Source organism: Haliotis rubra, unplaced genomic scaffold, assembly GCF_003918875.1.
Source record: "Haliotis rubra isolate DU_JTF1 unplaced genomic scaffold, ASM391887v1 Scf211, whole genome shotgun sequence".
Lineage (NCBI taxonomy): Eukaryota > Metazoa > Mollusca > Gastropoda > Lepetellida > Haliotidae > Haliotis > Haliotis rubra.
The window spans coordinates 1,268,724-1,291,668 of NW_025766126.1; the positions used below are offsets into that span (position 1 = coordinate 1,268,724).

Sequence of the window (22,945 nt, forward strand, 5' to 3'; positions counted from 1 at the left end):
TAATGTCATGCATGCATTTGCATATTAATGAGTTATGAAGGAAGTCACCCACCCTCCCGATATAGAAATAGGTGAAGGTGATAAGAAGTCTCCCTGCCTACCGAATTCCTGATGGAAGTCACATGATCTATGACATACTACTGGGAGGCTGGAAGGCTCTAAACTAATCCATAATCTACTACTTACATTCAACTTCCTAACTCAGCAAAATATGCACGAACACACAATTTTGCATATCAATATTTTGCATAGCTTGTCAACATGACTGTCTGGTCACAACATAAATATTTCATAAATCTTTTTTGCATAGATCACAAAAGTAACATGAACAGTCACAAAAATATTTCCATAATTTAAACTATATATGTAGAGAAATACTCCATGTTATATATTCTCAAGAAATTTCAAATGCATTTTTAAGTTTCTTAAATACTAAAGTGATGTTATCCTTCCTTTCTAACATGTCATTTGCAAAAATGGACCTTTTACAGGAAACATTTCCAATAACTTAACATCTAATTAGGGGTATACAAAACAATAATTCAATTAAAAGATACATACAGATACATAGAACTGAGTTGGCCCAAAGAGACCTAAATCAGTTTCATCTGTCTAAGGTTTGGAAGAAGATAGATATCCTTTGCCTGTGGCGATTTTGCCTGCAGAAATCTGCACAAGATGTAGGCTTTCAAACCAGATAACAGCTTTGAATATTTGGCACAGCACGGACGGAACAATAACAACTAGTCTGTACATATTTGATCATGACTAGCTCGCAGACTATAATAATACCATAAATATTTAAAAAGACTAATATATGGATGTATATTTCAATGTTCTTGTTTGTGCACAGCACTTTTGCAGATGTTCTCATGACCTCACACATAACACAGTGTATGTATTCATAAACTGGTATCTTATCAAAACTTTGATCAAGAAAATACAATGAAATGGGTAAAACCATTTCTTCTAAATATGCCACAGAAAATCGATGGGATTTTTTTCAGTTGGTAAGTTCTTACTGATGAAATCATTTCATTATAGAATGAATATTTTTACGTGAGTTCCTGTATCTGATCAACTCCTGTTCCCGACTCTGCTGACCAGAGTACCAGACCCTGTATAAGTATACTGTGGTTTCCTTGCACACTGGCTGTTGGTGTCAGAATCAACACAGGGATCATTTACAACAAATCATGCTACATATTTCTCCAAACATTTGATACACAAGAACACACGTATGATGCTGACAGTGTGCGAAATAGTTTCTAAATTTTGCTAGCCAGTAGGGTTAGCTATGCCTGAAAGTTACTAGCCCACAAAATAATTCACTTGTCCGAAATTTGAAAGTAGACACGGGTTTCATCATTAAGCTGCTGCTATGATGAAATTTATCAGGCCATAATCTTGCAGGATTTAAAAGTGTGTTATAACTTAACAAGTCGGAGAGAGTGATATATTTACACAATGACACCATGAAAATCATTTGCCAATCAGGCCAAAGACTATGGAGATCTACTGGCCTGACTGAATTTTTACTAGCCACAGGCTAGCAGGCCAGTGGCTAATTCGCACACTGGATGCTGACAAACATGAAGAAATAATCAGACCCCATCAAACGGTTCAAATGCCTTTCTCCACATGAAATCTAAGCATCTCAGGCCACTGTACCCAAGTCCTCTTTTCTAGTCTAGATGATTAGTGATTCCATTAACTGTCCATGATCCTGCAATGTAAATGAATGGTGAAGAACTGTATTTGAGCACTGGTATCACAACTCTTGTTCCTGGATGACGTTCTCCTCCAACATGTCCACCTGCTCCAGATCCTCGATCTCTGGATTGTCCAGAGTGAGATCTTCCAGCATCAAGGCAGGAGACAGACCACCAGATCCCTTCCCCTTCCCTCGGGACTTGGTCTTTCGGAGATTCCGCTTCCCAGATGGACGTCGACCGAAGTGAGCAGCATCCTGCTCTGAACCAGAACTGGATTCTGCAGCAATATTACCACACAGGTCCCCTCTCTGGAGGACTCGCTCTGGAGGAAGTTTAAACTGTCTTTGTTTCTGGCTGCCACCAGATAAGGATTTATTGGAGTCAAAGTGAGCATGTTCATCTAACGTTGTTTGTATGAATGTGGGTTTAGGAGGGAGTTCTGGTTTGATGGTTGGGTGTTTCACGCTTCCAGTCCTCTCTATACTTCCAGACTGGCCTGATGACGAGTCTGTTCTCCGGTGTACTTTCTCACTTTCGGAGCTCTGGGGACTGGCATTCTCTGATGACGACGATGGCTTACCTGATTTACCCACCCTGCTGGATGGGCCTTTGGTGAGCAGTAGATTACTGACAGGTTTTGGGGGCACAGGAGGGCCGACCTTCACCTTTGGTCTTGTGTCCCCTGACCTCTTGTTATGAGGAGACTCTGGACTTGATGACCCTGCCTCTGGGTGTATCCCAGAAGGTGAGACCAGACTTTGTGGGCTCCTTACATCTGACCTTGACCTTTCGGGAAATATTGGTGAAGCTCCAGGTTTTGGTTTAGGTTTTGTTAGACTGGCAACTGAAAAAAAGGAAAATTGTTCATTTACATAATCGGAATGCCAAGGACCAAGGCACATAAAAAGGTAGTATGATATGACAAGTAAGAACTTCTTGTGGTCACATCACATCATCTACAGTTTTGTAATTACTTAAATCAAATATATCCGACAGACTTACCTAAGTCCTTAGTTTTTGGCAACTCTAGGTGTGGCAGCTTATGACTTCCATTAGAGGCAGATGATGGTGAACGCTCCATGCTTCTCCCATGCAATGCTGCAGTGATACCAGGATTCTGGTTGCTAAGCAACTGGGTAGTGCCACCATGTTCCTGTCTCTGCATCTGAAGCTGTCTGAAGATCTCCAGTTCAAGGTGAGACCTGAAACACAGAAAAACACAATGGTTAGCTTGGACAAATCAATATCAGCTTTAACACCTATAATCCTTTCCTGACAAACATAACACTCTGATTTGAATATTAATGAACTATGCAAAATTCGAGGCATTCAAACATATATTGTATTCTAACTTGACACATATATACTAAGTCTGTAAAACAACATGGTTAAAAGAAGAAGTGTCTTAAAAGACAGCAGTCATGACCAGACCATGGGTAAAGAACTTGAATCACACAAACTAAGGTAACATTCTTCTATTCCTTGTTTATTTTTGTTCCTTCTAGGTAAATCGACAATTAGTGGAAACTATCTTTTTCTATTTCTGAGAATCTGAATCCAGATTCAAATCTCAGAGTGACCCAAGATACTGCATGATGTTTGAATTGCAAAGTATAAAGGACTGGATGTTTTCCAACCACATAATAATTCCTTACAAGTTACACATTTGCTTCAGGCGTTGAGTATACCAAAAGGTTCCAGGAACGTGACGCACCTGAGCTGTTTCTCCTTCTCCTGGGACAGCACATCGGCGCCAATACTGTCTAGCTTCAGCAGCTGGGCCAGGTAGGGCTCATTTGCATACAGCTTGTCTTCGATCTTCTGTACCCTCAGCTCCAGACGGTCTGTCCCTACACCGGCTTGGTCCTGGAATACAACAAGGGTTGTTTGTTGAAGCATGGAACGTAACAGAAACTAAAACAGGGAGGCAAAAATACAAAAATGTGTTAATTCAGGGACCTCTAAATTAACTCATCAATATTTCAGAAATATCTCGAAACTAAACAGCTTGTGTGTTGTTACCATTCACTCTTGATCTGTCAGTTTTTCTGACAAGCTGGGATTACTGGGGAACTCGTCTTAACACCTGGTGTTCACAAGGGGAGATAATCATGGGGACAGGAAAAGGGGTCACACATAAACATGCATGGGGTACTGTTGACCTTGAAATATGAAATACATGGGGCTCTTGTGAACTTTTCTGCACCCAATCAGAGGTTGGTATAGTGGGTATTGCCATACATGCACTTCGGATCAATTCTGCCCAATATCCCTCAGTTCAGGTGAAAAGAATAATGAAATCGGTACATTCCACAAGTAAACCTTACCTCTGATCCCCCGCCACTAGATATCCCATCATCCCCTGCTCCGTTACTGGCGTCGGTGGAGTCTGTGAGGTAACCCTGTGGTTTCTCCGGGAGGCTGCTAGAGCCAGCCAGGTTGTTCATCCTGAACAGCAGCTCATCCACCTGGTACTCTATCTCGGCCATGGTGAACTCCTGCAACCACACACACAAGGTCAGTCACATATCGAGCAATCTTAAGTTTCGCTACTATACTGTTTACAGATACGCCAACCCAAATCTAAACAAATCTGACAAAAACTTTGATTATTAGTTTTTTTCCTTGCTATATTGATTTATTTCAATAATGAAAAAACTTGAAAGTTGAAATGTGGGAAACGAAGTCACCCCTTGACTAGTCATAAACACTACAATTTTTGGACAGAAAATTTAACAAAAATATTCTCTTTTGTTTTCACCTACTCAAACAAAAGTAATGACCCTCTTGACGAACCTACGGCCAATCTGCCACTTTTAAATTCCTTGTGAAAACAGTCAACAAAACCAAAGCAGAAAGCGATGAGGTGAAGCTGTGAATGAGGGGAGACAACTCACAGGAGGCAGCACATTCTCCGGCTCCTCTATGGGCTGGACTCTCTGGAAGCCAGAACACAGCAGCAGCTTCTGGTACAGATACTTGATGCTGTCCACTATCCCCATCATGGAGACATCCCCATGCTTGTACACCTTCAGCCGCCGAGACATCACCGCAACCATCTGACAACATCAGAAGGAAAATAGTTCAGCTAAAGCTAAACTCAAGGGGTCCAAGGGTTATGCTCACTGTATCAGGCACATATGCACACATTAGAATATGGCATCACTGAAACTATCTAATTATAGTTACATCTAAATTATAGTTACATCTAAATATACATTATGATCAAAATTTGATAAATTACTGCATTTCAATTCAAATCTTTTCCTCCACTTACATAGCTTGTGAGCAGCCCAACGCCAAAGACGAGATAGCTGAATACAAATATCAGCCACCAGGGGGAGCTGTTGACTTCCAGATCAGGTGGAGCATGTATCCTGACCATCAGTGCTGTCATTGTCCACAGTCCGAACCAGGCGTTCCTCAGTCCGAGGGAGACAGAGCCAAACAGAACCACTCCCAGACCCGTGAACGCACACAGAATAAATGCAAACAGGGCCTGGAAAACAGAACAGTACATCCTTTAGGTTGGCTCGATAGTAACTCAACAAAGCTTTAAAAGACCAGTTGACCTCACAGTTAACATTGAAATAGAGATACATCACATAGTTACTATCAGTTTCTTCTCACTGAGTCTGAGGGAGCAGATAAATGCTAGAAACAGTATTTTTTTCTTTCCAATAAATTCCTCTTTCAGGGGTATAAAAGTTCAAGTCATCAGCTCTGATGATAATACTTTCACTTTGTAACTGAAGAACATCCAGGTCTTCTTCAGCAAAACAGATCAGTCAACTTAGCAAACTCAATACCGCAGCTGCATTCAGGCAAGTGTCACTTCACTATAGTATCTCTTTCAGGACGTCAGTATTTTCACAGTTAAGACATTTGATTGGGGATTAAACTGTTAATCATTATCAATCATGGGTATGCCTCCTACCAGTAGTGTAACCCTGGTACATACCATGAAGAGGATGATCTCCTTGCGCTAGCTCTTTTGTAGATGTTGCTGAACTTGCCACACACTGTGATGTACCGCAGCAGAGGCACAAACTTCACGATGATGAAGAACAGCAGCAGTCCCACTAAAGCTCTCAGGATCTGCAGGCAAATCAAACAGTGGTAAACTTCTACTTCTCAACACTTTATATTCATCATCATCAGCAGTCATCAAAAGTGAAACATGATCTGTTGTTAGGCTCTTACTTAGCTATTAGGGTTGACTTTTGAGGGAATTATAAATACTGAACTTTCTTTGTGTTGTGATAAATATATTGGTATTGGTGCCATTTGAATGGTGAAGAGTCAAGCACAGTCACCACTATGTTGTACAGATTGATGGGAACTTTCTGGAGATCTAAGGGAGATAACTCATTCATCCAACTATTGATAAAAACTTAGAAATGTGTTATTATTAAAAGTGAATGGTGCACTATTCACTAATGCTGGGGATTATGGATAAATTTTTCCTTGTTTTACATTATCAGAACTTCTGATGTTCCAAACATGGTATCGGTGTCACTTTATCACAACTTCTTATTTTCCCATCAGATCTATATTGCCACTGCCCTTCGAAAGTCACTATACATCAACAGTTGGATCAACCCTTTCTAGTTAAAAGGGAAACATTTTAGGAAAGCACCATCTTGTGCAAGGAAAGAAAATGTTGATCTTCACACACCTCATCCCAGAGTGCCAGGAAGGAGACGTTGATGAACTCCTCGTAAAAGGTGTTGCGCAGGTCCTCCACGATGTCGGCCACCAACACAAACCGGAACACATAGCACACCACATAGGTTAAGGACAGCAGGCCAAAGGTGAACTACAACAGAGAGAGTTTCAAAAGACAATAATAAAGTATATTTCCTAAGATATTAAACATTCCGTCAAAGCAACATTGTGAAATCCTGGTATTGAAGTTAATAAGTGAGTGAAGGGATTCCTGAATGTGTAACAGCATTCCAGTCTTTTCACATTGGGGTATACGTTCAACAAGAACGGCTACCATGTGGAGTATGAATATGGCCATTATTTACATGATTCCACTGAGCTAATTCACTGATGCTGTTGAACACATCATTACATTAATACTATAAGTGACAAGGAATATTAACTGTAACTCATACACTGCTTACCTCCAAGTAGTTCCATAAGTTGTTGAAGTATTTGGCCTGGTTTCTGACAATCTCACAAAGCTCACATTGTATCTTCATCAGAGTCAGTACCACAAACACCAACTGAAAAAAGCACATAAACACTGATCACTTTTACACATATTATGCTGTTGCATAAAGGATTTTTTTTTTTAGCTAATATCAGTTCTTACAACTGATTCACTACGTCTCTCAGTCAAGATCTAACAAATAGGAGGGATTTTTTCAGGTCAATATGCTGTTCATGATAAAACAGCTACTGGATCGAGACAATAATCAAACAAGTCTTACAGTTTGTATATGGATCTAATCTGACCCTTGGAATATAACTGAACAGCCAAAAGGTCTACAAGAGCATAAGACCTAGATCTGCCCCTTGCATTTCATTGGGGTTTCTGTTGAAATAGCTAACAGCATGTAATGGGTGTGCAAAGGGTATTTGAAGAACACAAGGCCACAATTCTAACAAAACCATATCCCTAATTATTCTACCACTTCCTGGTCTCACCTCACAGGCCAACACACAATTGTCCCAGGCGCTGATGTAGCAGAATACCCGTGTTGCCATGACGATGGGATATGGATCAGCTCCCCCTGTTGGTGGAAACTCCAGCAGTAACGTGACTGAACTGAAGAGGTTTGTTGGAACATTGAAGAGGGTCAGCTCCACGATGACCGCCCGAGTCTGGACATCCAGCCAGCTGGACGCCTCCATTTCACGCAGCTGTCTGTATGCTTCCAACCTGCAGCAGCAACATTGGCACATCATTACACATTAATTCAATAGCGTTTGTCAGACAACAAGTAATCAGTAACTCCCTAGATCCCATAAGAAACTGCCGTTACTATTTTTGGCTACTAAAGGCATAAAAACAATGACAATTCGTAAATTCATTAGAAAACATTCTTCACTCAGATTTAAGCATATTCTCATAAACCGCATGAATTTTGTGATTTACAATTGGAATACAAAAAAGTAATAACTATAACCTACAACATTATAAATTTTCAAAACAAATCTTAAAAAACAAAATTATTTTTGTTCATTAATGCCAGTCTGATGTGAGAAATAAAAACATAATTTCATATGCCATGTTTTTTACCTGTTCCTCGAGAGGCGGATAGTTGAACCGGTTGGGTCATAGGTGCCATGCTGTCCCCACAACAGAAAACTGTAGGGGGCAGGATCCGTCCAGGAAGAGTTGCCGCCCACGATGCTGTCATCCCGCCTACTGCTGCTGTATTGATACCGACACGGTGATGTTGTGGTGATGTATCTGATGTTGCTGCAGTCTTCCTGATCCACCCGTAACTGTCGGACGTGCACCTCGCCAATCAGGTAGCTGTTGAGGTGGCCAATGGCCATCTGTAGACAGAGCAAGGTTATTTGTCACAACACAAGGAACATTAACAAATTAATGAATGTGTACAGCAATGCAATGGCAGACATATACTAAGGGAAACAAATAAGGGAACACATGAAACCACAAGTGTTCCTTTATTCTTTTCCAGGTTTCTTCACAAGATTTGTATTGCACTGTGGGTGAGAATCTGAGAATAAATATAAAGGAACACTGCGATGAAATGGTGTTCCCTTATTTGTTTCACTCAGTATATTCCACAGCTCCACAAACTATTTACTAAGTGAGCCTGATTTAATACCAGAACTTCTTCAATTTTATCAAATGATACAAGTCTCAGATACTGGTTAAACCTACAGGCATGGATAAGGTGCTTGCAAACTAAGAAAATAATCAGGGTTAATTTGAGATTAGAAACCACTGTCAAAGATTTCTGTCTTGCCAAACAGACGTGAATCTACACTGCAAATTGCATTACTTCAACAAATGGGCCAACAATCTCCTTGATTGAACCATTCAAACATATAATAGAAACACCCTTGCTATGTCTTGTCTGTACTATAAACCTCTGACAGCCCAGCTGAACTAAAGTTGTCCTTGGAGCAAATATGTTGTTTATGTGTACGTCAGCAATGACTAGACAAATCTAGATTGCCTCAGTTCTAGATTAAGCATTGTTCTGGGTTCCATTTTGCATTATCTTCTTACATGTAGACATTTATTCTGAATAAACTAGGACATGTGTCTGTGAAGGGGTGGTAGTTTGTGACAGTGGACATGGTGTGCCTACCTGTTTGTGGGGCTGAGTGGGGGAGACGGACACACTCTGACTGTACACTCCCTCCAAGAGGGTCATCTGACTCCACTGGAACCAATCCCCACGGGTCTTGATCTGGGAGAAGGGCATCTCACCGGCACTGCAGGACAAACATAAAGTGTCAATATTCTTCCAAAACATGTTTAGTGGTATGAGATATGCTCATATATTTCCATTATTTATAAGCAAACAACACTATCCCTCTATTATGTTCACTGTAGACTTGAATTATCAAAATGTTATTATTAATAACTTGATTCAACCTTAAATTCTCTGACGTAACTGTTTCAAACAAGTTGAAGCATGTAACACACACGTTGCCTTACATTACAGTTGGCAATACTCCAGCAATGCAACAGAGAGCAGTTGTCATGCCTGGGACAGGCAGGTTAAGATGTTGATGGCTTTAGCAAAGATGAATTGATCAGGGCATGGTGACGTGAATTTGCGCTCGTCTCAAAGTGACCTGATCTTTATACAACAAGCTTGTATCCTGATGACCTCTGCCTCATAATTCCCACAGTACATCATTATCAGAAATGACAACGATGGCTTGTAAAGTTTAGAAATGTTCTCCGTGAATATCTCTTTCAGTTGTCTCCATGATATACGTACCTGACAAAGGCGTCCTTGATGGCCTGGTTGCAGTAGAACGGCGAAGCTGTATCTCTCCCGAATGCCATGACAGTCAGCAGGAGGAACATCACAGAGAACACCACACTGTCACTGGAGAAAATAGTCGTCATTACTAGACACTCCAGCAGCAAACATTACAACATCCCTTATGTCCATTACAGGTTTGATGTACAAGTTTGATGGCTACATTTTACTTTCCTGTAACTTGTAAAAGCGCGTTCTTATATCATGGAATATCTTCTCAAATTTAACAAGAAGAATGTCTCAAATCTGACATTGCCATATCAATGCAGTAAAATATTACTTTACCATTTCTAGACACTTGTAACAATTATTCTGACAGGAATATGGATGATCAATGATGAAATTGGAGTTGTGATCCCATTATTTATCATCATCATCATCATCATGTTCCACTAGTTCTCCCTGAAGATCAGTAGTTTTAACACATGCCAGTAATGGATGTTTATAATTACCTGAAGAGGCCAAGTGTCTTCTTCTCTCTGATGATCTTCTTCCTTGCTTCAATCAACGTCTTCTCCTGAGGTGGTCTAGCAAACCTCAGGTAGCGACACCTCTGTCTAGCTGCCACGCCCTGCAAGTAAGCAATCACATATTGATATGCACTTCATATATTGACATACACTTTATTACATTTGGTGTTTGGAATCAAAGGGAGACAAACACAGTGTACAGGGGCTGTGCCGTGCCCTGCAGTGCCGTGCCCTGCCCCATGACATCCTAGAAACCTGTCTCAGATACAACAGTATGAGTATCTCACCCTCTCAAGTTCTTCCCACTCCTCACACTCCACCTCCCGCTGTTTGCGACGACGGGCCAACTCATTGTTAATGCCATAAAAGCCGTCATCGTAGTGGTCGAGGACACATGGATCTTGGCGGTGCTTCATCGCTGTGTACACCACTGTCAGCAAGATCTACAAACAGAAAAGCATACATTGACATCAATGAAAGCACAGGTTCCATATTCTGTGTCACAGAAATTAAGTTGGAATAAACTCATCTTGAAACAACAACTCTTGAGGCTGAGTAAGGAAACTGCCATTGAATGTTTCATAGCATTTCATGCCAAGTAACCAAGCCAAGATATAGAGATATAGAGGAAAGAGATAGCAGTGTTCTTGTGTCAATGCATGTCCAATTGTAAATGATGAATTCACTGGAAGAATGCTAGACTAAGAACACACTGGATGAGTTAAAAAAGAACGACATGCGATACACAGCAGACCTCACCAGGAATGGCTGAGCTATGAAGATACACATCATGAAGCTGAAGTACAGAGACTGAAGCCACATCGTGCTCTTGGTCTTCCCGAACCTGCAACAACGATACCACATCAACAATCTGAACATCATGTAGACTTGTCATGTTTCAAGTTGATTTATACTGAGTGATACTGTCTCATTAATGTAACACTTTGTTTCAATGTTATAAACGATGTCCAATGCTTCACACTGACTGATTTGTCTTCATACTGTTATGATATTTTAGATGTTATAGAACTATGTTCTTCAGATACACATCGAACATCTGCAAATATTTTTGAATTCCCTAAGGTGTGTCTCTAGCAAGATCATTGCCATCTGTCTGGTGATTCACGAACTTGTGCCAACACATTGTGTGACACAGACAGAGGATGTACACAGAAGTGAACTCACCTGAAGCCATACAGCACCGTGATGCCGGCACAGCCTACTGAGATAACAGCACACAACGTCCATGCCACGTAGCGGCACCAAAATGGCAGGAAGACCCGTCGACTAGTGTGGTGTCGGTAGTGATCTGAAAGTGAACCTCATGTATTGCAATAACAACCGACATTCAGCTCCATGGTAAATGTTTTTTGAGTATGTGTTTACAAAATTAACTGTCACTTGACTAATTTGACCTACAGTATTTACTTCGAAGCACTCCATCAAAGACTATCAAGAATGTCTCCAAATAAGACAAATAGCAATTTACAGTGTGTTCTGAAAGTTTGGAACTGTTTAATGCCTCTAGTGAGCGGATCATTGGCTGAGTGATACCAAATAAGTCAAAAGATGGTCCTTGTTATTTCCCTGCCTCAGGAAGTAAATGGAAAAATCATGAATGTAATGTTAAACTCTATTTCATGTCATCTGGAAAGGTATCCCACAAACTCCCTGCTAGTGAGCACCTACCTCTGTGGCAGGAGTCCTGACACTTGTGTTGCTGGCAGGGGGAGGGGGTGGTGGTTGTAGGCTGCACCCGGTTCTTGTCTGCCACACCCTGGGAGTAAGCCTGGCTGGTGGAGTCCTCAAACCCACTTGATGCTACATCCGTCTCTTCCTCTGTGGATAAAATCCATGCATAAATATCTTCCTTTGACAATGGAAAATTGACAACATTAAAGATTTTAGCCGTCTTGGTTACACAGCTAAAGAAAGCAACATTGCCATTTACGATCACTTGGGAATATCATAATCAGTATGCTGATCTAAGACTGTCAAACTGGTTTCATTTATGATTCATACCTAGAAACATCACCAGGGAGGGATTCTTTGAGCGAAGGTCATTGTACTTGGGTTTTTTGTCACACACAACATTGACAATGTGGGGGAAAATGTACTTGTAGATTTTGGGAAAGGGGAACAGTGTTGAATGGGTAACCCTACCGTGTGAATTACCTATGCCCTGAGACCCCCTACAGAGGCTACTAGGCTATCTCCCATCACTTACCTTTCCTGAGAGTGAGCAGCACCGGTGGAGCTGGGGTCTGGGGGCTGCTGGGGTGGCTGGTCTTGACGCTGTTGGAGCCGGAGTGTACTGTAGCCTGCTCTCTCTTGATCCACTGCTTCTGGGCCCAGTCCTGGATGCTCTGCCAGTTGAGGATGGACTGATCCAGCAGGGAGTACGTCATGATGGGCTGGACGGTCTCATCCTCGTGCTCCCTCGACACCTCCTCGCTAGGCTTCCCGCTCACATACTCAGACTTGTCTGGCTCGGAGCCTGGGTAACGTACCTGAAAGTCACATCCACATGTAACATGTGTACCGATATTATCATGTTCATTGGAAACATTAATTCACTTTGGAAGCGTTTTAATGAATTAGCACGAAGTGGAAATTTGAATGGAATGACACTGAAAAGATCATTATAGTGAAGCTAAGTGGTATTATATCAAATTGTGTGTTATACAGGCACAAAATGGCACACTGCTTAAGAGCGCTAGATTATTTACAGCCCTCCTTACATAGCTGGAATAATGTTGAGTGAGGTGTTAACACCAACCATCCAACCAAGAGCACAAGAGGGGCACAGAGTGGTACACTGCTAAAGGGTGCTACATATTGGTACAATGCTATAGGGTGAGTGAGTTTAGTTTTACGCCGCACACAGCAATATTCCAGCTATATGGTGGCGGTCAGTAAATAGTCGAGTCTGGACCAGGCAATCCAGTGATCAACAGCATGAGCATCGCTCTGCACAATACAATGACATGTGTCAACCAAGTCAGCGAAGCTGACCACCCTATCCCGTTAGTCGCCTTTTACGACAAGCATTGGTTAATGAAGATCAATATTCTAACCCGGACCTTCACGGGTCACAATGTTATAGAGAGTTACAGAATGGGACAGTGTTGAAGAAGGTGTGACAGTGTTATACAGAGAGAGACAGAGCTAAAAAGTGTACCAGAGTGCTAATAAAGAATGTTACAGTGTGATACACTGGTACACAGCAGAATGGAATAGTACATGGTGGTGCAGTGGTACAGGGCGGCACAGTGGTAATGTGTGGTACAGTAGTATAGTGTCCTCCTCACCCTACTTCTCCGGAACAGAAAGCCCTGCAGGAGGTTGAGGGGGATGATGAGGCTGCAGATGATGGCTCCCACGCTCACATTTTGCCATGATGCATCGAGCAGCCCAAACTCTCCTCGTACCTGAAGGGATTATGGGACATCCAATAACTCATAGTAGACTATGCCTATGAAGAGCTATACTGACACTGTAATTGGCATTAAGTAATCATTATTTCGCCATGAGTCTTTTAAAAGAGACCCAATTTTATCCACTTATCAATATCACCATTAAAAAGGATACAATAACTATTCAACAGATAATAGTATCCATCTTCTGTACTGTAATAATCACAGATTTATCCACGATTCCAAATTGAGGGCAGGTAAATTGGAAATACATCATTATTAAGGAATATTTATAAAGTTTGCATTTTCCCCTTTTTAACTTTAAATTAGAAATAACGTTATCCAAGGCACTCAAGCCTCTTCCTTTCTGTCAATTCAGCTACCAGAGCAACACAAAAAGTCACTGCTACAGTGAGCTATAATACAGATACATCTAAACTATATATTTCAGGAAGGGTTCAGTTGCTGTTTGGACCACAAAGCCATCTTGGCACTAAGGTTATCATATTTGCTTTGATTTACAACATAGCGCTAACATCACTGTGAGGAATGGTGCCTTGGGACTGAACTCAAGCTAAATCCCTCAATACAGTAGTAGAAAAGTCTGTAATCACTAATCTCCAGTCAAACAGTAATATTCTTGTGGTAAGTGACGACAGAGTATTGCAAGTTGCATTCAAGTCTCACCTCTGTCTCGGTCTGTTTGTACCACATGGCATTCAGACACATGTAGGACATAAGCAGGGTGAGGCAGCAGGTGAGGCGCTGGGTCCGGGTGAAGCGGCTGTGTGCCGGGCGCGTCATCAGTGACGTCCAGAGGTGAAAGTCTGCCATGTACTGCGTGCCCTTGGCCCAGAATACCTACAACATCATCGACACAATCATCCACCAGAAAGGATCAAGTTCACCGAAGCTCCAATATAAATCTCTTGTGTCATTGATACATGACTTATGCATTTCCATTACACGCCAGGAAAGTTGGTAATTTCACTGAATATTCATTAGGCCAGACCAATTTTATTTCTTGTTTTACGGATTTTTGTCCTCAGAAAACCTAAAGGCAGGAGGGGAAAAAATAAAAAATAAAATCACCAGTCAAAGTAATATTCCTTCTAAATACTCCAAGTATATGGCGCAAAACAACAATCTAATTTTAATTCTTGTAAGTTTACATTTTTTTCCAATAAAAGCTTTAGGATTTTATTTTTTGAGCAGGGAAAATTTTTTTTACCTTATTATTCTTGAAAAAATAAAACAGGTGGATCCGTAAAACAAGAAATAAAATTGGTCTGGCCTTAGATTATTTTGGTACGGAAATTCCCAAACCACTGAATGTCATCTTGCTCACTATGTTAGTAATCCATAATCACACTGGCATTATGGGAACCAAAAAATGGAAATTGTGTGCTTCTATTCTTCTCATTATTGTCTTTGGAGAAAGTTATTCACAATTATCGACTGAGGTTTTACTTACTGTTGAGAATCCAATATCTCCATCTAGAGCCATTATTTCTCTTTCCACCTTCCCATCATCCTCCTCGACAGCAAACCATCTCTCGCACAGGAAGTAGTACTTGTGTCCTGCAAATTGATCACAGTACAGTAATCAGGTGTTGCTTTGACTACATAACCACTGAATCTGGACCCTACATTATATAGTAATATACACAGAAGACTCATATCACCTAGCTTGGAGTGAGTGAGTGAGCATGGTTTTACACCACTTTTAGCAATATTCCAGCAATATCACGACGGGGACACCAGAAATGGGCTTCACACATTATACCCATGTGGGGAACCGAACCCAGGTCTTCAGCGTGACGAGCAGACGCTTTAACCACCGTCCCACCCAGCTTGGAGGTTATCTTAGTAGCACATAAGTTAAGTTTAACGACACTTTAAAGTTGCTTTCAGTTTCATTACAACTTGTCAGTTAATAATAGAGGATATCCTAACGTGGTGAAGGCTCTCCGGTAACCTCAGAGAACAGTTATAGTTCTCTAAAACCAAATTTGTGCATTAGGTCAGATCTGAAATACCCACATCAAATCCTGCCACAGCTAAGGGAAACAACTGTCCAGTTTCTATTGTATGACTTAATCAGTAATAGGATAAATTCCTAGAGTCTGTACACATTTGAAACTATAAGAACATGTTTCATCTTGAGGATTTGTGCACTACATTGTTGCCAGGCTCTGGATAAGTGAGTACACTTGTTCTAACCTCATGGCATCTCACCTGAAACAAGATCTCGAACAAGGACTCGACTCAGGTACCAGCTCGGGGAGGGGCCAGAATTGTTATGCCACAGCTGCACCTTCCAGATCTTGCCCAGACTATCAGGATGACTGTTGAAAGATTACACACAAAATGAGTATAACATTATGGAAACATATCACAGCATGTCAGATTGATGTGGGAGGAGAGTGAGTGGGCTTCAAACCTGGGACCATAGGATTCTGGCACAACTAAGGGACATAACTGCATTATCACTTGTGACCATTTCTGTGAAATATGTTCACAAAATGAATAAAAATTTAACAGATGTTACCCCAAGAATTATTAGAATCTGAACCTATTTTCAATTATAAGATATTGAAGATTGATCCAATACCTGTGAATTTTCTTTGAAAATGACACATCAAAACAATGTATTGAATTTATAGGTAAGTAAAAAGTCAAGTTTTACCTACATATACTTAAACCAAAATTCAAACTTGCTGCATATAATCTTGGAAGCAAAGCTGCGTGTTTTTGAAAATATTTTACAAAATAAGTACACAAAGTTATCCTGTTCTAACATAATTCTGATAATAAGCCTATCCAGACCTGTAAGAATATAGGATATAAATGTCATGATCGAGTTAACGTCACCCACGTCATCCATATATAAATATCCTGATCATCCTATTCTGACCTACACAGTTACCATCCTGCAAATGAGGTCAAAGCTATAATGAGAAAATGTGACACTCTATTAATGGTTTTGGCTTTTAAAAGAGACTGATTACGATATTTTCAGCTTCCAGGGACAATTACAGAAAGAAGTATCTACTAAGTATAGACGAATGTGAAAGGGACTCACGTCATAACAAACTTGTCCCTGGAGTTGCGTTCAAACAGTGGGCGGTTGTCGTCACTGATCAGCTCCCTCGTCTCTGACATCCCTTCCTCGCCGTGAATGATCATGCTGATCTGGAACATACAGGCTCAATATCACTCACTGGAGCAAGGATATTCAGTAAGTCTCCATTAGCAACAGTAGTGAGTTTTATATTGATTGGCTAGTTCAGGCAAATTGTCGCGGAGTTTCTTGTGTCTGTGTAATGGAAATCAAAATGTTGTCAGTGCAAACCATTGTTGTAAAATTAATAAAAATTACACCATTCACATGGTGTCAGAAAAGATTTTAGGTATTATGACGATATTCTAAAACTATTGATTGAGTCACGACAAGGAAACCAACAGCTTTCTATATTTTCTTAAGAGAAAGGATTTGGTGATATAGATAATAACACATTCAAAACTCAGTGATACTCCATTCATATCATGTGACCTACAAATAAATCAAATTTGAGCCAGGAAAACAAGTGGTTGATAGTATAAACAATAACCCATGTTGTCTGGACATCCGTTAGGTCACACATTGTACCCATCTAATCCATATCTGTTTGTTCTCATGTAAGAATAAAATACAAGGGGTCTCTTCTACTCTGGAAATCCCATTATATATATTTCGTATTGGGTATATTTGGACCTTGTACCTTAGCAGTGCTGCCGGCTCCCATTCGGAATCCTGTTTCTATGATAACTTCATACTGCTGTTTATCACTGCCTCCATTATCTGTAAGGTAGACAACTCTGCCTTTCTTCTCATCATGTAAATCCGCCTGTCGGCACAGCGCTAACAGAATGAAGTAGGTACAAAACACAAGGCAGACAAGCACGATGGTCACCGGGTTCTCGTGAAGACTGAAACACAAACAAAAATACTGTATTATAATTTGCAACATATCAAGATTTTACGCAAGCAACCATAGTCTAACTTGTATATTTCTCCTAAATTTATGTTTAGATTGAGAAATATCTACTACCCACCTGAAGAAGCTGTCAACATCAATGAAATTCAAGTCATTGGCGACAAGGTCAATGTGTCCTCCAAAAGCAGTCAAATGGTTACATCTGCAAAAATAACAGGACATGTAATCCTTTGAGTTCTCGAAAAAACCCATTATCATCAGACGATAAATAAAATATAGGACTCAGTATCATATACTGCTTTCATTTAACAGCTCCGAATTTAATGATTCAAGCAATGCAAGACATAATTATTCATAGTTACAGCCCTCAGATAGAAATGGACTCTACTAACCTGCAGTGCATTTGCTCGGCAGTGGAATCTTCCATCACCTGGCAACCACGAGGACTCCATGCACTCTGCTTCTCATCCCAGAAGAGACAATTATCCAGCCAGAGTGAGAAGGTGTAGTTCCCGAGCAAGCACCTGGCCCTCGCGATGACGGCCGGCGTTGTAGTGTGAGTCAACGATTCCAAGGTAATACATCCCACTGTCTGCAAAATCATCGACATTAGATAAAGAGACCAGAATCCAGAAGAAAGCTGATTTCCAACGGGAACATTCAGATTATTTATATGTTATCTCTTAATATCATTTTCCTGGTTACAACATGACACGTACACTCTATACTGCTGCATGTAGGATGGGACAAAATAGTATATGGTAGAGTCTGAACATAGCTTAGAACAGCTAACAGCTAAAACTGGCAAAAAAAACTCTCTCTTACTACATTTTCGTTTGTGAGATTAAGACATAATGATAGATGCAAAATAGTGAACCCGATATTTCAACTACTTTTCTGAATCTTTGGTTCCATATTTTCTTGAGTAGTGTGCATAACGTACCCAACACTCTAAAGGATTGAGTATTTTGAGGAGAAAAATATATGATTATTTGGAGCAGAAAACAACTAGATCATATACCATCAGCGAATTCAGGTATAAATGAGCATGCATTAACAAACTTGGTCAATAAAAATTTGAAAATTGAGATAAAACATTGATGATTTACCATTTTAATTACATCTTCAGTTCTGCTAGGCATTGTTTTATATCCAGGGATTAAGATTGCCATGTCAATTTACTCACTAGGCAAATCAGCTGTACACACTTTTTCTCCCAAGCTACTGGTGTTTAGTTAAAACATACCCCAAAACAAAACTTCAAACAATTGTGACTTTTGTTTAAAAAGTCAGGAAAAATATATTCAAATATTGCATTATTTCAGTAACAAATTTGAATGAAAATATTTAAAATAATAACATCTGATCATTATGGTTGGGATATTTGTTATGCATGTAACTACTTGACATGTCACTGAAGAGTTTCCTACACTCTGATCACAAAACAGACATGTCGTTGTCAACCTACAACAAATATGACTTGTGATGAGTTGAAGTGTACCATTTATGATAAATCTACCCATTCCCTGTCAACTGACGCTCATTTCAAGGCAGCAATCTGATTATGGTTGCAGTGGGTTGGGGCCCTAGAACTTCATACATGATTTCGTTAAATAAACGTAAATAATATGGAATGAAATAGAGAATAAATTTAATAAAAATAGATTTTAAAAGGTCCACTTTACTCAAGAAAATATAGAAACAGCATTTGTGGATGGAATGTACTGACCATTGAATGTTCCCGTGGGGAGGAATACTGTAATGTTGTCCTGTCCAGTAGCAAAGTTCTGTCGGAGGTAGTACCGCTGGGGGCTGGGGTGGTGGAATTGGCTTAAAGAAAGAACACAAGCTACAGACAGATATATCCTTCCTCCATTCAGGGCATGTGCAAGAAAGCTTTGCAATAGCATGTTTGTCAGATGCTATTTTTTGCTGCCTCACAATAGTGAGTTGGTTCACGCTGCGTTTAGCAATATTCCAGCAATATCATGGCGGGGGACACCAGAAATGGGCTTCACACATTGTACCCATGCCTCACTATAGTACCTGGCAAGCTCTATACACAACAGCTTGAAATAAATAGATTTAATAATCAATGCTAATGAAAAATATCTTCATTAAATGTGTCCCTATTGGATTATTGAACTTCAATTTTTAAGTATTTTTGTTAATATTGACGTCATGTGTTTGATGTTTTGTTTTATTTAATTTCAAGGTTTAATTATATTAAACAGTACAAATGCAGCCAGGTATTTTTTTCTGCTTATTTTGAGCTTGATCATTTTATTTTTCAAGTAACAGATCCATCATGGGTAGTGATAGAACAGCATCAAATAAATGGCACATAGATTCGCGGTAACTAGTTTGTGCATAGGCAGACAACATGATACAAATCAAAAGCTGTTTTTCAAGTCTTCAAGTTCTGTAGTCATCAGAAGGCTTGAAAATCATTACTTTTTCAGGGTTCGAAATACCCCATATACTAGTGTGCCATGGCACGGTAAATACAGAAATGGCACGGCTAAACAATGTTCTCGGTGCCCTCTTGACACGCCTAATTTATTCTAAAAACATGTGGGCATACTCGATTTCAGAAAGGCACACCTAAAATATTTGTCTGGTGCCCTAAGACACACTTAGAAAAAAAAGTATTTCTTTCCCTGCTTTTTACTGAAAACTGACGTCATATTTTCAGCTCACAATGACCAATGCGACAATATCATAGTGATGAGCAGTGAAGAATTAAACCAAGCAGAGTTGGCTTACTCTTCTTTAAGTGTTACAGAGTAGCAAGGGCACAAAACACATAATTTAAACTTACAATTTCAAAGTGACAAATACACTAATAAGAAGATACATACCGTACAACAATATAGTGAGTGTGTGCAAGTGTGTTGTTGTGGTCTGTACATAACTCAGTCTGGGCATATAATACAGTGATTCATATTATCAACGGTCCATGCTGTTGGTGTGTGATGGTTTGGGATCAACCAAGTCATGTGCATGTTGAGTGTACATGTCCTTACAGTGAATGTCAGCATGACAGAATGTTACAAGTGAAGTAAGAGGACTACCTATATTTTCATTCGGACAATTTTGCTGCACTCAGCAGCTGACATCAGTGTCATGATAAATGAGTTGATTGTGTTGTCATCAGGCCATTTGTTCTCCTCTGAAGACAAGTCACTCATCAGATACACCTGAAACTTTGCTCACCTTGCAATATTAGGTTTGAGTCAAAATTTCAGGCACATCCAACAAACACATCAAGGGAGGTAACTCTTCCTTCAGCAGCATATCAAGGGGCACAACCTCTTGGTAATAAAAGCTTTGTTGAGAACTTTCCATGAATTTCTCATTAAGGAGATGAGCACTTTGTACAAACTCACCCAATAAGCAAGGAGATAGGGAAACTCCGTCCTGGCACTGGTTCAAGTTGAATTGAGATGTGGAAAGGCTGCACAAGATTCTGTCTTGTGAGATTGAACTGATGGACATTCATGTACTTCTTGTCTAGCACATGTGTACTGTAAGTGGCTCTCTGGAAAGAAAGAGTACATATTTGTAAGAAGCAAATCACATATCTGAATCTGATTCTGAACACAAATCAAGCAGCAGTCGGTATTTCCAGGGTAACTTAAGTCAATCATCTGAGCAGCTTTCCTGATACAAACTGACAACACTTACCACATGATAGATCTGTCTGATGTTAGTATATCTGTTAAATGCACCTGAAACTTTGCTCACCTTGTTATCTGCAGGTTTGAGCCAAAATCTTAGGCACAGCCAACAAACACTAAACAGGGGAGATAACTCCCAATTTTCAACTAAAGGGAAACAATCCTACTGTGACAAGCATACCATATTGATATTGTGAGTGACTATGTGAGCCCTACATCACTTTCACAGATATCAATTAAAACAAGAGCATATTTATTTTGATGCAAGTTAAATTTGATGTTGACAATATTTCCCAAATGCTGTATTTGCCATAAGCAACTCCTCAGGAGTGGATGTGCTTGGTTCAAATGTTGATGAAACATTTGGCAATAGCCACAAGGCCACTTCTGTGCTGTTTTTTTCTGCTTAAAAGTCTATACAAGTGGTCGGGTAGTATGGCAAATATGGTATAGATATTAATCAATGATAGAGTCATGAGAATGACGGCACAATATTATCTGATGGATCAGATACCCTTTTCCCAGTCTTGGTCTTTCTCGTCAATCTGGAAAGTTTTGCGAAAGTGAAAGGACTGTGAAACCTGAGAGTGTCACCCACACAGTTTCAATGAAGCATGTTTTTGGCAGACCAACAATAAACAATAAATGTACCGGTAGACTTATTTCTTTAATAGACTTCCACACATTGTCAAACTGGTCCACAATTAAAAATGTAATTCCTCCCATCCTGTGATTCTTTGATTCCACATTGTCAACAATCCAATCCAGAAGGTTCCCTGCCCTGGTACTACCTTGTGAAGATGCCAGTCAGTACAGGTAGATATACATCCTGATCTGACTCTACTTGTCAGTACAATCCACTTCACTTGTCAACTAATACAACACATGCCTCTGTAGTAAATAAAAGACCTGCCTGACTACCAGTTCATCACATTTCTTCCTACTATAAAACTTAACACCTGCAAAAGTACCTTTCATCGTCTGTAATCTTAACAAGTTGTCGCAAAACTGTCCCGACAGTGACGACTGTTGTTCGCCACTTGCATTAACATTACATGGAACATTATATATTTACAGTACTTACTTCTCGTTCTTGCTGAGGAATCTGTATAAAGACTTCAGCATCAGAGGGTAGGTTTTTTACAAAAATGTTTTGCCCATCACAGGAATATAGGTTGAGGGCCAACACTTCAGCTTCCACCTGGAGATGACAAATATATTCCACATATAAACTAGTGTTCACATGATTTTATTAACACTCCTTGATCCTTGAAGATCATTCAAACATTTTACATGGTTTAAAAATTAAAGTAAACACTGTCAAGCTGTCAATCAAAGTTACTTTATATTCTTCAGATCCAGTAGACTGGAAAAAATCCTAAATCAATATTTCGAAAGATTAAACTCTCATTGCAACATTATTCTGTCAAGAAAAATAAATTATCCCAGCAAAATTCTCTAATTTACTAACCATAATAAAAACCTACAAAGCCTAAAAAGCATATTCCTTCTAAGAGCAGATCAATTTGGTCTGATTTAAGAGATAATGATGAAAACACAATTATGTGTTTATATCCAATGACCAGGTTCCAATTGAAATATCTCGTATTTCATTTTACAAAAACCTCAAAACTATTGAAAGATTGCAGAAAATAGTCAGCAGACAAAGCATAATTTTGTTTAAAGAGAACCAATC

General features: G+C 39.8%; 1 protein-coding gene across 1 annotated transcript; it reads right to left on the reverse strand.

Moving 5' to 3' along the window:
- Positions 1-4,998: 4,998 nt before the first annotated feature.
- Positions 4,999-22,430, reverse strand: LOC124276702 (polycystic kidney disease protein 1-like 1). Its single transcript, XM_046712349.1, has 25 exons — positions 22,334-22,430; positions 20,959-21,110; positions 19,299-19,399; positions 17,962-18,161; positions 17,688-17,771; positions 17,354-17,561; positions 16,675-16,784; positions 15,828-15,937; positions 15,064-15,170; positions 14,277-14,450; positions 13,485-13,604; positions 12,401-12,683; positions 11,863-12,012; positions 11,359-11,482; positions 10,933-11,017; positions 10,461-10,616; positions 10,156-10,274; positions 9,659-9,769; positions 9,017-9,143; positions 7,969-8,231; positions 7,374-7,608; positions 6,848-6,949; positions 6,394-6,534; positions 5,677-5,813; positions 4,999-5,214 (listed from the first exon to the last, which is right to left on the reverse strand). The coding sequence occupies exons 2-25, from the start codon at positions 21,065-21,067 to the stop codon at positions 5,139-5,141; spliced, it is 3,432 nt and encodes a 1,143-aa protein (XP_046568305.1). The 5' UTR covers positions 21,068-21,110; positions 22,334-22,430; the 3' UTR covers positions 4,999-5,138.
- Positions 22,431-22,945: the final 515 nt, after the last annotated feature.

Coding starts and splice junctions, on each gene's coding strand:
- LOC124276702 (XM_046712349.1), bottom strand. CDS start 21,067: ATGTCCATCAGTTCAATCTCACAAGACAGAATCTTGTGCAGCCTTTCC. Junction 18,162..19,298: donor CCCCACGGGAACATTCAATG/GTCAGTACATTC, acceptor ATGATTTTGCAG/ACAGTGGGATGTATTACCTT. Junction 10,617..10,932: donor TCATAGCTCAGCCATTCCTG/GTGAGGTCTGCT, acceptor TTCTGTTTGTAG/ATCTTGCTGACAGTGGTGTA.